At 39.1% G+C, this 15373-nt stretch overlaps 1 protein-coding gene across 1 annotated transcript in view; it reads right to left on the bottom strand.

Moving 5' to 3' along the window:
• DNM3 (dynamin 3) overlaps positions 1-15373 on the bottom strand; it is a 636190-nt gene that overhangs the window by 382567 nt on the left and 238250 nt on the right. Inside the window, exons 7-10 of the mRNA XM_052654294.1 lie at positions 10437-10579; positions 7016-7151; positions 4662-4729; positions 658-796 (exon numbers count right to left, since the gene is read on the bottom strand). Of these exons, the coding sequence (XP_052510254.1) occupies positions 658-796; positions 4662-4729; positions 7016-7151; positions 10437-10579 (486 nt within the window). The remainder of the gene's footprint in view (positions 1-657; positions 797-4661; positions 4730-7015; positions 7152-10436; positions 10580-15373) is intronic.

The following is a 15373-nucleotide window of genomic DNA, read 5'->3' as shown; positions in this document are numbered from 1 at the left end:
GGAGGAGAATATTGGGTGCTAATAAAAATGGCCATTTATAGATTAGCCACCATTTACTGAGCACTTACTATATTTAATCAATACGTTAAGTGTGCCTTGGGTTTCTGACATCATCTTGTTTAATCTTCTCTGAGGTGATATTATAACCATTATCATCATCATCCCATTTCACAGAGAAATTGACAAAATTATAAGGATTAAGTATGATGCTCAAGGTCACTCAGCAAGTAAATAGCAGAGCCAGGATTTGAATCTAGATAAGAGCCCAGGCCCTAAGATCCAGTTAAACTGCTATACCACAATGCTCCCTTCCCAGACATCCAGCTTCAAGTGGAATTCATTTAAAACTTGGGAGAATTACCTTTTGATATATATAATTTCACTGGTTCCTTTGCCCTAACAATGAGTCCCAGCCATGCACCACAGGAAAAATTGGTTTAGGGCATTCACTTGGATTATTCTAAAGTGATGTTTACCTGATTAAGACAACAACGCTATTTGAAATGGGGTGAGACCCAACTATCATGAAAGTGATTCCCACTCAATACTTTTTACAATCCTTCCCCTTGAGCAAACACAAAACCTTCGTAAGAAAGTGGAGGGTCAGTGAAAGAGAGACATGTAGCAGGGTTGGAAAGTTACATAATCCAAACTTACCTTTTTGGTACACTTCTTGACAGTGTTGATTAATTCTTGTATTACCAGATCTACACTCTTCAAGGAGGGCCCCTTCAGCTTTACAATTTGTTTTTTGACTATTGCTTCAAATGCCATATCTGGAGTAAACAACCCTGTCCTGGACATAGGAAAGAAAATAGCATGTTAGATATTTTAAATTGAATGATAATCAGTACTCTTTTAACAATGTTTTAATTGGCATGCTACTTAAACTAAGCATGAAAAATCCTCATTTAAAAGGTACATAGTGATTAATTCTATTCACAGAATCATTTGTAATATCTTTAATACATTCTATAGATGATTAACACTACCTACAAACAGTTTCCCAAATGTTTTCAAGGCCCATAATGTGACCTTCAATATTTAACTGTCATTTGTCTCATCTCACTCTTTCACAGCAGGACCAAGGAATGACACAATAGAAGTGGTGTCCTAAATGTACATTTCTGTTTCTAAAGTATTCCAAAAACAATTCCTTCTTGTCCTTCATGGAGTAGGAAATGATCTTCATATTTTGAACACTGAAACGTAGCATTCCTGAACTATATAACATATTCTTTCCAGGAGAGCTGTATTATACTAAGTTCAGAGGTTCCCAGTTTGAGATCCTGGGGTGCTGGAGAGAAAAAAGACAGTTAAGTGGAACTAGCTTAGGACCCTGAATGCCTAAATTGTAAATTTATAAAAATAACAAATGATAACCAAGGTAACAAGAATCTTTTTCATCTAGCTGGAATCAATTCAAACTGGTGTCACAACAGGGCTTCTCTAACACTGTGCAGAAGCTCAGGAAAGCAGGTATATGCATGTGTGTGTGTGTGTTTCACAAAAAATGAAAAATGATTACTCACATCTAAACAAAAGGACAGTGGAAAAAATCTACTGTAAAAGGGATCTTGAACCCTGACAAACACTATGCCCACAGATATGCAGGCTCCAGACACTGGTGGCTGATCTCCCCATCCTAGACTCTCCTTCCTTCCCCTTATTTGATTACCCTCTCTTCCTTCAACACTCAATTTTATGGTATCTCTTTGGAGAGTTTCCTCTACATTTTCCTTTTAGCAGCCATATTCTGTGTCTCTCATTGCTTAGCACTTTGTGCCCTCCTCCATTTCTAATTGCACGGTAGTAGTCATACTATGGAGAAGGCAATGGCACCCCACTCCAGTACTCTTGCCTGGAGAATCCCATGGATGGAGGAGCCTGGAAGGCTGCAGTCCATGGGGTCGTGAAGAGTCGAACACGACTGAGCGACTTCACTTTCACTTTTCACTTTCATGCATTGGAGGAGGAAATGGCCACCCACTCCAGTGTTCTTGCCTGGAGAATCCCAGGGACGGGGAAGCCTGATGGGCTGCAGTCTATGGGGCTGCACAGAGTCAGACACGACTGAAGCGACTTAGCAGCAGCAGCAGCAGCAGTCATACTATACTATTAATTGTAATGTCTCCACTTTGGATACAGAATAAAATACACGTTGTTTGAAGTGAAAGTGAAGTCGCTCAGTCATGTCCGACTCTTTGCGACCCCGTGGACTGTAGCCCACCAGGCTCCTCCGTCCATGGGATTCTCCAGGCAAGAATACTGGAGTGGGGTGCCATTTCCTTCTCCAAACTACTTCTCCAGACTGCATGTTGTTTAGTCTGACATTAAAACTGTTCCCCTGTCTGTCACTAATCTTCCTTGCGGTTCTTTTCCTCCTTCCTCTCATGCACATGAGGTTTCAGCCAAACCAGACCATTTGCCTTTCCACAAACATATTCATGCTAATATTTTATGCTTTTTCCTTCATCTAAGATGTTCATTTCACTTTTCCCACAATTTCAGCCTGTCCAAATCCCACCTGTGCTTCAAACCAAGATCAAAAGCAGCCACTTCCTGCAGCTCGCCTTCTACAGCCCTGCCACTGACTTGGTCTTACTTCTCTGAACCCCAGCATCTTATTTTGCACTACAGTGATCTGAGCACATATTTTGGTCCTATGACTATCCTAGTAAGAAGAGTCATTAGAGCATTTATCTTTGTTTTCCCCACAAGGAGGGATCCCTTGCTCGTCATTGGCACTCAGTGTTAGCAGAACAAAGAAGGACCATCAAATCCTCACTGAGCAAAGGTGGTTTCTGTTATTCAAATATCTAATAGAATCAGTTGAGAACAAAACATTTTAAATTAAGTGTATTTAAAAGCCTAAATAATTGCACTATTAACATGTGTTATACTCAGGATATTGTGCACTTATCATTTTGTGTGTGCGTGCATGCGTTTTAGTCGCTAAGTCGTGTCCAACTCTTTTGCAATCCCATGGACTGTAGCCTGCCAGGCTCCTCTGTCCATGCGAATCTCCAGGCAAGAATACTGGAGTGGGTTACCATTTCATTCTCCAGGGGATCTTCCCCACCCAGGGATCAAACCCACAGCTCCTGCATTGCAGGTGGACTCTTTACCACTGAGTCACCAACCAGCTTATAGGCAAATTAACTCCAGAATAATAGTAACAGTCAAGCTCTTCTGTTGGTGGACATATAAATCAGAAATCTATAATCCTGAATTACTGAATTTTTGCAGTTACATTCAATAAAAACATAATCAGTAAAAACTTTTAAAAGTCAAATAAAAACACTGCATTTAGTTAAGCAAAAATACTTTTTTGATCCCTCTCCCAAAACATAATTTGGTTCTACTGCATTTATCAGACTAATACGTGTGAATTCTAGCTCTGTCCAGCTAAAGAGAAAGACAGAGTTTCTATACCAAATGTCTTCTGGAGTTGAAGGAGAGGGAAGAGAATTAATAGGGAACTTAGAAATCCTGTTGATGGTTAAGAAAAACACATTGGATGTGGTTAGAGATGTTTTCTCCTTTTCACTTTATGAATGCATATTTACCCATACTATTTGAGACTTGTAAAGTAGACTTTCCAAATTTCATAAGGATAAATTCAAATGTCATAACTCCTTTGGAAAATCACCAATCACAGTCACACTCAGTGTCAAGTTTTGCTCTCTCAGCTTCTGTTCCCCAAATAGTCTCAAGCTAGCCCTGAGGCAGAAGCTGAGACACAACCGACCGATAGACTGGAGACCCCCTCCTTCATGTAAGATCATCATGAAGTAGGCAACCTAAGTCTTCTGACCTTAAATCAATTTAGCATATGCTCCATTACATTGTATTTAGCCCTCTAAACACAAACTCACAAAATGTGCTTTAAATTCATTTATTTTCTTATCCTAGTTCTTTAATGAAAATAACCTTATATGAGGGGGAATTCAGGCACAAGTTCTCCTCCCAACCACCTCTCTGCTCTCCTTCTTTATTTCTAACTCCAGTTCAAATGCAGGGCTCCCTGCTCCATGAACACATTCTGCTCTTTGCCACCTCCATGCCTTTGCTCACACCATTCCCTCCACTCTAAGCCCCTTTTTATCTCCTCCAGCCTCAACAGTCTCTCATCTCTTACATCTTTTTGCATCGCCATCTACCCCATACACACACACATTCACATTTATACACAAAGACACCTTTCCTTATTGAAATCATTCTTGTTCTTAAAACTGGCAAGGTTTGACTCTAAAATAACCACCTTCATTAACCTTCCCCAATCTTGCTCCATAAATCCAGTCAAAATTAATCCATCTAGTCTTGGTGTAAGTGATGATCACTTATGAGCAAGTCTGGCCTTTGCCTCTGAAATATACAGCCCCAGAGAACAAGGTCTTGTTCATCAGTAAATCCCCAATTGTCGAGAGCATGGTGCTGTGAGTGCAGACAGGGTTTTTGATTTTTCAGTGGAAAAGACAATATGACAATACTAGAAATTATCATTGAACTCAAGCAAGAATTTCATATTTTTTATTTCTTACTCCCACCTCTACATTCTACTCTGCTCAGATGATGAAAAGGCTACTTCACTAGCCATTTATAAACACTAATTTTTTTATTAGCTTGAACTGAAGACAAGGAAAACGTGAAGCACTTGCCTGATACCATGTATGTTTTTGATTGCATAGCTTATTTCTCTTCGCAATTCTTTCTCATTGAACTCCATCTGCGGAAGCAAAATGAGCCACAGTTATGACACTCAATTCCTCTGAATAATAATATTGTTGAATATTTTAAAATGAGAATAACTTGACTCTATTATTAATAAATGGATACTCATGTCTTTCCTAACCTAAATCCAGATGGTCAAGACATCTGTTTATATAAAGTTCAAGGCAACACAGAATGTTAGGGATTTCTGGGAGTTTTAGTGCAGCAGATTTTAACTCTTTTATAGATAAGGAATGCTACACATACATAAATCTGGCCATTCATTTGAAATATATAATTCTTCATTCTTTTGCTGAATGTAGTAAATATATTCACAGACAAATGCATACATAAGTGTCACCTGATGTACAACAGTAGTCCAGCTTTGTTGAGAATTAACAATGGCTGTCTCTTCTCCCTGGCCATGTTAAGCACCTGAGTTCAAAATTTATTTAAAAGAGGAAATTAATAATATTTTGCCAATCCTACACAGGATAGATTACTGTATTAAAATTTCCCAGAATTTCTAGGTACCTTAAATTTATTGAAAGTAGGATTAAAGTGTCATAGAGCTTAGACCTGAAAGGGATATCAAGAGAACATTTGGGTCAGCCCCTAACTTTTGAGATCTGGCCTCTCCAACCTCATTGCCTGTCCATTTCCCAGCCCCTCCCCCTCCCCTCCGCACCCCCCACTTTATGCCACAGAACTTTGAACAGCTTTAGTTCCACACCTCAGCCTTTACCGCTCCTCCCTTTCTGTCTGGAACAATCTCTTCCTCAGCCCCACCCCACCTATTCCTGCTTAACTAGCTGCTCAGCCTTCTTAGCTCAGAAGCCAAGTTCCCTTACACAGTCAGGCTGGGATTCATTTCCATGGACTGTGTTTCCATAACACCCTGTGCTGAAGTTTATCACTTTTCTTAACACATATTAATGAAACTGTCTATTTACCCATCTGCCTCCCACACCAAGATGTAAGTACATGCCTCTGTATGTGAGACAAGTAACATAGTCCCTAAAACTACCTCGCTGCCTATGGGGCATTTCAACCTTAACATCTCTGAAACAAAACTCTTGGTTCATACCTCCACATTGAACTTTTTCTCAGTTTCGTCATCTGATGGACACTAACATTTGCTCAGTTGTGTAAGTCAAAATCTTGGGAGTCATCTTGAATCTTCTCTTTTTTGCATTTTCCATAACAATCCAAGCCTCATTGACCCTTCCTTCAAAATCATGAATCCATCCACTTCTCTCAAGCCTCTCTGTTGAGGCATTTCTGCTATACAGCTAAATAAGTTTAAGTTTCAGAACTTCTCTCTTGCATAAATTCCTTACAAGACCCTGTGCCTGTGTGTTTATAATTTTGCATTATTCAAGAGGGGTCCCCAAATTGTATAGGCTTCAAGTCCCCCACAAAGTGGATTCACCTCTGCTTCGGCCCTACTGTTTAAGCCATCTTGTCTCCTTCAATTCACTTTTGCCCCTTTATAATCCAACCCAGACAGTGGTCTTTTAAAATCACCAATCAAATCAGGTCACACTTTTTCTTAAAACTCTCCCCAGACTTCCCATTGTTAAATGTAAGCACTTTATCACAACCTAGAAAGCTCTGCATAAACTGGGCACTTCCTTTCTCTGAATTCATTTTCTCCCCACTCCCCTTCATCAGCTCTGCACCAGCCTCAGTTGTTCCTCACTTGCTACACAGGTGCTTGCTTTAGGGCCTTGTCCTTGGCATCTTGCCTTAAACAACCTTCTTCCTCCAGACCCTTATAGCTGACCTCTTCATGCCATTCTGGTCATGCTTTAAGGGCCCCATAGTCTGAGAGACCTTGCCTGAACATTCCATCAAAAGTGGCTAATCTAATTCCATTCTCTCTCATATTTCATTATGTAATAATACTTGATTTTTTTTCTTTTTTACTTTGTCTATTCATCAATTTTCTGTCTTTTGCCGCCAGACAGTATCTCTGTCTTGATCCCTGGCACCTAAGATCACTGGTACACAGTAGATGCTCAAGAAACATTTGTAAATGAATTAGACAACAAATAAGCATCACAGGAACCTGTTAGTAGTTGTTGAATTATTGAAATATCATTAGATTCCATTAAATAAAATAAGAACCATCAGTAAGAAAATAACTTCCCTCCTGAATTTCACTACCTGAGTATGGAGGTTTTTGTCTAAAGAATTATTTTAGTCCCATACCATTCACATAACATTTTATGAACAGTTATGTAGAACAGAAAATAGAAATGAAATGAAACAAAAAGAAAGAATAACATTTGGTACAAACCTTTACTATCTCAAAAGGAAAGCGTTCATGGAATATACGATTGATTTTAGCACCCCCTGAGAGTTCCAGAGTGTCTACTTGATCCCCTGACCCTTCAATTCTCTTCTCAAAATCCACAGCAAATTGTTGAACCATCCTGTAATTGCAAAAGAGAAATAAATTCAAGTTAAAGTTACAAGGCTTCGCATTTTTCATCTGAATTTGCTATGGTTATCCCTCAGAACTCTTTTCCTGGTGTTCTTAGTGTCACCTACTGGCAGAATTAAAAATGCACTCTAGTCAGTGCTCAAAATGTAACTACATGAAATACACATTATCAAGATTTATTTCAGACATCTAATTTAAAATATATACTTTAAATATCTGCATCATTAAATAAACTTTCTGCCATTTAGCTGCAACTATAAAACAGCATTTTAAAATACTTAAATTAGAAATACACTACCATGTGTAAAATTGATAGCTAGTAGGAGGCTGCTGTATAACACAGGGAGCCCAGCCCAGCACTCTGAGACAACCTAGAGGGGTTGGATAGAGGGTGGGGTGGAAGGAGGTTCAAGAGAGAGAGAGCATATGTATATACTTATGGCTATTTTACGTTGTTTTATGCAGAAACCAACATAACATTGTAAAGCAATTATCTTCCAATTAAATTTTAAAAAAATCATCTAAGCAATAAAACTTCATATAAAATAGTTAAATGAGCCAGGACTCCTGTGACATCACTATCACCTAGTGTTCCAACTGCTCCAGTAGAGTGCTCTCATACTTTATGAGCTACTCTCTTCCCTGACCTCAGCATCACAGACCTCATTCTGCCAGAACAATGCAAATTTCTGGCCCTCCACCCTTGCCCCTCTGCAACTAGCTCTAGCCTTGTTTTTCAATGACTCCCTAGAATTCAATAAAATGAAAGCTCCTGACCCCATCACCTAAGATTCTCCAGGGTCTGTCCCTGGACACCTCATCTCTTACAACTCATCCCCACTCACCTTCCAAACCAACTAAAAAGAAGCTATTTAGAGGTCCCCATGAGTACCATGTCTCTCTGCTTTACACTCATTTTCCTTTCTGCTCTGCCTTATGCTTCTTTGTCTGGCTAATTATTATCAGTCCTTCAAGACTCAGTTTAAGCATTAGTTTTTTCAGGAAGCTTTCCATGATCCACAACTCTATCCACCACCACCACTCACTGCCACCCAGATGAAGGAACCCTTCTCAGCTTCCTCAGAATATTTTCAGCAGAGCATGTAGCAGAGGGCATCACCATCACTCATCTATCAGTCTCTCTCCTAAGGGCATGGACCATGCATATGATTTATTATCCCCTGCTTGGCATATGAGAGGTACTCAGCAAGTTCAATGAAGGAATGAATTACCTCAAGGCAGTTGGTAAAAAACAAAGCAAAAAGATATGTTATACAGAAAAAATGACTAGTTGTATTTATGACTAGTAGGTTTAGAAAGTCTCAATTTTGACACACTGAAACTATTTTTAAATTCAAAATCTACTAGATTGAGAAAAATTCAAACCACCTAAAATCTGAATCTTTTATTCTCTTTCATTAAAATTATGGATGAAGTAAAAGGAACTTCAAATATTTAGGCCTAAAAATCTAGACTACAACTGGATATAGCTATGTTCATGTACATGCTAATATTAATCTAATTTTAAACACCTGGAAAGGTATGAAACATTGGGAAACCCCTGAAAATTCACCTCCAGCTACTCCATTCCCATTCCCTACACCCCAGCCACCTGGCCCACTGGAACAAGCTGTACCGAAGTTCACAGTATTCTCTTGACTTCCTTCTTCCACCCGACAAACGCCTCCCATATTTCAGGGTCTCATTCAAGTGAGTTCACACCCTTCCTAGCATGTATCTGCTCTTTATCTGATCTCCCTTAACATTTAATACTTACCAGAAATGTAGCATTTATCAGATTTTAACAGTTAGTTGTTATATATCTGTTTCTGCTGCTCTACTGTGGTTTCTTCTTGAGGGTTAAAAATCTTATTCATTTTTGAATCCTCAGTAGATAGCACAGAGCCAGACATCAAATAGAATACAGAGATGTCAGCAAGGCAAGAGAAAGTAATGAAGAAAGGAAGGGAGGGAGAGAGGCAGGAAGGAAAGAAGGAGGTGAATCAGCTCCCTACAAGGGAGGAATCTAACTGTGGAAAATTGTAATGAGTCCAATGGAATCACAGAGGCAAGACCTAGTCTTTACAAAGACAACAGTTTCAGTTGAATGTTAAGATGAAGACCCAGGGCCTAAACAGAAATAGCTTTCCTTTCTCTGTAACTTGAAGACTTTTAATAGGAGCTTAACCAAAGCCAAGAAGAAAAAGAAAAGATAAACTATGAGAGAGTTGAATCCAAAAAAAAAATTTTTTCCTCTGTATGATCTTACTGTTTTTTACATGGAGGAATATAAGATAATGCATTGAATATGTTACATAAATAATTTGAACATTTAGAAATCCTCCTACAAATAAAAGGAATTATGTTGTGCATTTTAAAAGCCAGATTAGGGGTGTTTGATTACAAGACTGCAGAGAGAAAGGGGCCATAGGAAGTGGCAAGCATCATCTTTAGAGATGGACTTCAGATATCCAGGAATGTAAGCTGGTCAGTGGGGGTCTTCGGGTGGAGAGAAACCTGGGGCAATTTGAAGCACAGCAATAAAAGGATAGATGAGGCTGAAAGGAGCTGAAAGAAGGAATAAGGGTAAAAGACATAAGGGGATGGCAATTCTCCAACAACTCTGCTATCCTAACCCAAGAACCCTCAGGGATAAATCTAATAACCCAAGGATAAGAAGAAAAGATCTTGAAGGAGTAAAAAGACACTTGGAAGTTTTCACATTTGTGTATTTAAAGGTCTACATTGAAATCATTACCAAATAGGAAAAAGAAACTTAAATGTGCCCTACTGTCTATACTTTTTAAAGTTAAATCCTTGGTTCTCACCGCACTGAAAAATACACACAGAGAGATGATATGAAATGACTGAAATAAAAATGATAATAAATACATGTGACACCAACAGAAACAGTTGCACAATCCAGATGACATTTTCAACAGGAACCTAGCCCACTTTTAAAGACTAAGAGCAAACAACCCTACTGAGTTATCACTGTTGGTTTTGCTCATTTACTGAATCCAATTAGAAAAACACAATAAAACTGGGCAGAGGATTGGGCATTGGTTAAATTTATAATGACAGAATTAAGATCAACAACTATTCTTCAAGAAAACAAAGATTCAAGGCTTATTTTATGACATATACAAAGCCTCATATACTTTACTTCTATGGGAAAAAAACCTAGACACTAGCATGATAAATAGACTAAGGAAAAAGCAAACTGAAGAAATGTGTTTCAAGTGCTGAACAAGGGAAGGGCAAGGTGACTCACTGCAGCAATGCTTTGGTCTTCCGGGTGGGGTCCTCTGGCTTGAAGTTTTTGTAGGCTTCCACTTCATGTTCTATGGACAGCAACTGGCCCTGAAGTTTGTTTCTGAAGTTGGGCAGGGTGTCTCGAATGTGGTTGGTAAGTTGCTAAATAAAACAAAACAAATTCATGCACACATATAAGAGATGGAAGTTCAACTCAGAAGATAAAAATTGGCCTTAACTGTTTTCCAGATCACTCAAAACCTTAGAAAGTCATATACACATGTGAGTCTGACTATGTAGACAGATGTGAGAAGTTCCAGCTCTCTCCTCCACTGCCTACACCCAAGGTCAAAATTCCCTCAGCTAAAGTCACTAACTGAGACTATCTCTTTACATCTGGGATACCCTGTTAAAGGCAGCTAAGTTTACTAATGAAGCTGCCTAATGACACCTTAGTATGGACTAATCTGTCAGATCAGCTACCCTGTCAAAAGGAATTTTAAGTTAGAATGTGATACAAATGAAAGAAGCAGAGAATGACAGGTGCTGCCTGAATTCTCAGAACCAAAAGGCTCACCACCAGTGGAGCACAAACCCATGTACCTGTCAGTTGTTAACTTCCTTTCCATTCTATAGCTCAGGCAAGTGTTTTCTCTTTCCTCCATCTTTAGGCCCCAGTCCAACTGTGGTTAGTCCCTAGCTTATACCCTCAACAGGTTGTATATAAAAAGCCCTGGTATTGATAACTCTACCTAACCACCTGCTGTGGCATTTCCACTGAAGTCAACTGCTGACACCTCAAGCTTAGGATAAAGAAAATTTTCTAAGAGATTTTCTAACAGGGACAAAATTAATTGAGAACAAAGGTGGGATATAAACCCAGATTGATTAGCCCTCTGACTAATGCTCTTTCTGTTACAATATAATTAAGTCTGAATTAACAGGAAAAAAAGATCATGTTTTTGCATGGCTTAAGAAATAAACTCAGAATCAAGAGAAGAGAAATGTAAATGTTATAGAAATCTAGGAAAAAGAATAATAAATTTAAAGTCAGTGAGTCAATTTAGTCACTCAGTCGTGTCCAATTCTTTGTGACCCCATGGACCGCAGCATGCCAGGCCTCCTTGTCCATCACCAACTCCCAGAATTTATCCAGAATTCATGTCCATTGAGTTGGTGATGCCATCCAACCATCTCATCCTCTGTCATGCCCTTCTCCTCCTGCCTTCAATCTTTCCCAGCATCAGGGTCTTTTCAAATGAGTCAGTTCTTTGCATCAGGTGGCCAAAGTATTAGAGTTTCGGCTTCAACATCAGTTCTCCCAATGAGTGTTCAGGATTGATTTCCTTTACAATTGACTGGTTTCATCTCCTTGTCCAAGGGACTCTCAAGAGTCTTCTCTAACACCACAGTTCAAAAGCATCAATTCTTGGTGCTCATCTTTCTTTATAGTCCAACTCACATCCATACATGACTATTGGAAAAACCATAGCCTTGGCTAGACGGACCTTAGTCAGCAAAGTAATGTCTCTGCTTTTGAATATGCTGTCTAGGTTGGTCATAACTTTCCTTCCAAGGAGTTAGTGTCTTTTAATTTCATGGCTGCAGTCACCATCTGCAGTGATTTTGGAGACTAAAAAAATAAACTCAGCCACTGGATCCACTGTTTTCCCATCTATTTGCCATGAAGTGATAGAACCGAATACATGGTCTTAGTTTTCTGAATGTTGAGCTTTAAGGCAACTTTTTCACTCTCCTCTTTCACTTTCATCAAGAGGCTCTTTAGTTCTTCTTCACTTACTGCCATAAGTGTGGTGTCACCTGCATATCTGAGGTTATTGATATTTCTCCTAGCAATCTTGATTCCAGCTTGTGCTTCATCCAGCTCAGTGTTTCTCATGGTGTACTGTGCACATAAGTTAAATAAGCAGGGTGACAATATACAGCCTTGATGTACTCCTTTCCTGATCTGGAACCAGTCTGTTGTTCCATGTCTAGCTCTATCTGTTTCTTCCTGACCTGCATACAGATTTCTCAGGAGGCAAGTCAGGTGGTCTGGTATTCCCATCTCTTTCAGAATTTTCCACAGTTTATTGTGATCCACACAGGCAAAGGCTTTGGCATAGTCAATAAAGCAGAAGTAGATGTTTTTCTAGATCTCTCTTGCTTTTTTCAATGATCTAGCAGATGTTGGCAATTTGATCTCTGGTTCCTCTGCCTTTTCTTAAACCAGCTTGAACATCTGGAAGTTCATGGTTCATGCACTATTGAAGCCTGGCTTGGAGAATTTTGAGCATTACTTTACTAGCATGTGACATGAGTGCAATTGTGCAGTAGTTTGAACATTCTTTGGCATTGCCTTTCTTTGGGATTGGAATGAAAACTGAACTTTTCCAGTCCTGTGCCCACTGCCGAGTTTTCCAAATTTGCTGGCATATTGAGTGCAGCACTTTCACAGCATCATCTTTCAGGATTTGATGGAGCTCAACTGGAATTCCATCATCTCCATTAGCTTTGTTTGTGTGATGCTTTCTGAGGCCCACTTGACTTCACATTCCAGGATGTCTGGCTCTAGGTGAGTGATCACACCATCGTGATTATCTGGGTCTTGAAGATCTTTTTTGTATAGTTCTTCTGTGTATTTTAAATTTAAAGTAAGGGGAATAAGATAAGTACACCAAAACCAACTGAAGAACCATTTTAAATCATTTATGTTTTTCCGAGCTTACTTGTGTGTGTGCTTAATCACTCAGTTCTTTCCAATTCTTTGCAACACTATGGACAATAGCTCTGTCCATGGGGATTCTCCAGGCAAGAATACTGGAGTGTGTTGCCATGCCCTTCTCCAGGGGATCTTCCCAACCCAGGGATTGAACCCAGGTCTCCCACATTGCAGGTAGATTCAAGGTTATCTGTATATTCAAGGTTATCTGGATATATCTATTCAATAAATCAAGTTATTTAATTGTCAATAGTTCATACCTATCCTATAACCTTGTCCATAGTTATGACTTGTTAGAATAGAAAAAGGAGTCCAGACTGGCAGTGGCTAAAAGACAAGGAAGGGAAAAGTCTGAGAAAATAGAATAAAGGAAGGTCTGAGGACCACAGTGAGGACCTCAGGTAGAACAAACAGCGCTCCTGGCTAGCCCAGTATACATAGGGCAAGCCCAGGGGGAGAGAAAAAAACCACATAAAAAGAGGAGCCAAAGGGCAGGAGCATCTCCCCTCTTCTCTTTGCGTCTTTTGGGTCGGCATGCCCTCATGCCTCAAGGATGTATTTTCCTTTATTTTCTAAATAAAACTGAGCTGTAACACGGAGCTGTAACACCAATCTGTCTGAGAGCTGTGACACGGTCTGTCTGAGAGCTGTGACAGGGTGTGTCCAAGGGCTGTAATGCTGGTCTGTCACTTCAAATTTTTGTTGGGAAGAGACAGAACTGTGGAAAGTCCACACTCCTCCAACAGACTTATCATGTTATTCCCCTGGCATGTATTGCCACTATGGTTTTGAAGTAGAAAATAAAAGCATGGAGAAGACTGCATCCCCAGTAGCAATGCCCAAGAACAAACCCCAAATCTAAGAGTAATAGCAACCACTTGACTGACTTGCCTAACTTCTCTTCTTGGAAGTGTCAACCTCAACATGACTGAAATCAAGTACCTAATATTACCTTCAGAAGTTTCTCCATCTTGGTGATTTCATAATAACCTGGAACTTGGGAGTTATCCTTGACTTTCCCTCTCCATCACCTACCAGAGCTAATCTACTGCCTAGTTCTCAATTATCCCAAACATGCCCCAAATCTGATTTCTTTTCCATCTCTACTGGCCCTAACCAAGACCAGGGTACCATCATTTCTCATTTGACTCATAAGTGAGAGGTCTTCTCATTTCTCTTTTTTCCCCCCATTTCTACTCTTGATCTTCCTATTTGCAACCACCATAATCATCTTAACCCACAGATGTGACTGTTATTCCCCTTCTCAGATTCCTTAAACAACTGACTCCCCAGGCAGGGCTCTTAGGATAAGAGCCAAAATCTTTAACACTGCCTACAAACACTATAGGATTCAGCCACTGCCTTCATCTCCACATTTAACTTTTACAACTCACTCTCTGACCACCAGCCATAATGATATTCTTTTCAATTCCTCAAAAATGTCCTGTTCTCTTTCAGTTTTTGCTATAGTAAGGGTCGCTCGGGGTCAGACGTGTTGGTACACATAAGATCAGCAATACAATTATCCTAATTTCAGGAGACTTCCCTGGCACTCCAGTGGTTAAAACTGTGTGCTTTCAATGCAAGGGTTCAATCCCACATGCCATATGGCATGGCAAAAAAAAAAAAAAAAATTATCCTAATTTCAAACACAGTGTGAAGATCCTTGAAGCAACAGAGAAACTGATTATACAGCAAATGAAAGATCTTTAGTACAATATTTATTCAATTTTCAGTCAACCAGAATCAGTTATGCCATAATTTATGGGTCACTTGTAATAACCAAATGGTCAATCATACCTGTTCTACTTTTCCAGTATTCATATTTCTAACTTTATTATTTCTAATTATTTTAGTGACTTTTCTCTAAGTTTTTTTTAGTTTGTTTGCATTTTTCTTAGCCCAATACAAGTATGAAAGCAGAAATCAAAAAATAGTTTTATCAGAGCTAAATACATTGATAGAATATCATGATTCTTGCATGACAAACCAGTTCCTTCTCCAAAACAAGTTAATAATTTTTAAATGACAACTATATTATTGCTTTATGGCTTCCAAATTATTCATCTACCCTTAATTTAAAAATACAAATTTTATATTAGTCTGTGTTACATCACTTAAAATACAAGTATACTACTGTTTTTTATTTTCTAAAACTGCTTCAATTGCTGCCTAAACGGTTCAAATATAATGTTACTAGTAGCCTACTGTTGTGTTAGCCTCTACTGACACCT

This window comes from Budorcas taxicolor, chromosome 16 (assembly GCF_023091745.1).
Source record: "Budorcas taxicolor isolate Tak-1 chromosome 16, Takin1.1, whole genome shotgun sequence".
Lineage (NCBI taxonomy): Eukaryota > Metazoa > Chordata > Mammalia > Artiodactyla > Bovidae > Budorcas > Budorcas taxicolor.
Note: the sequence above shows the minus strand (reverse complement) of the source record. Positions and strands in the feature narration are given on the sequence as shown.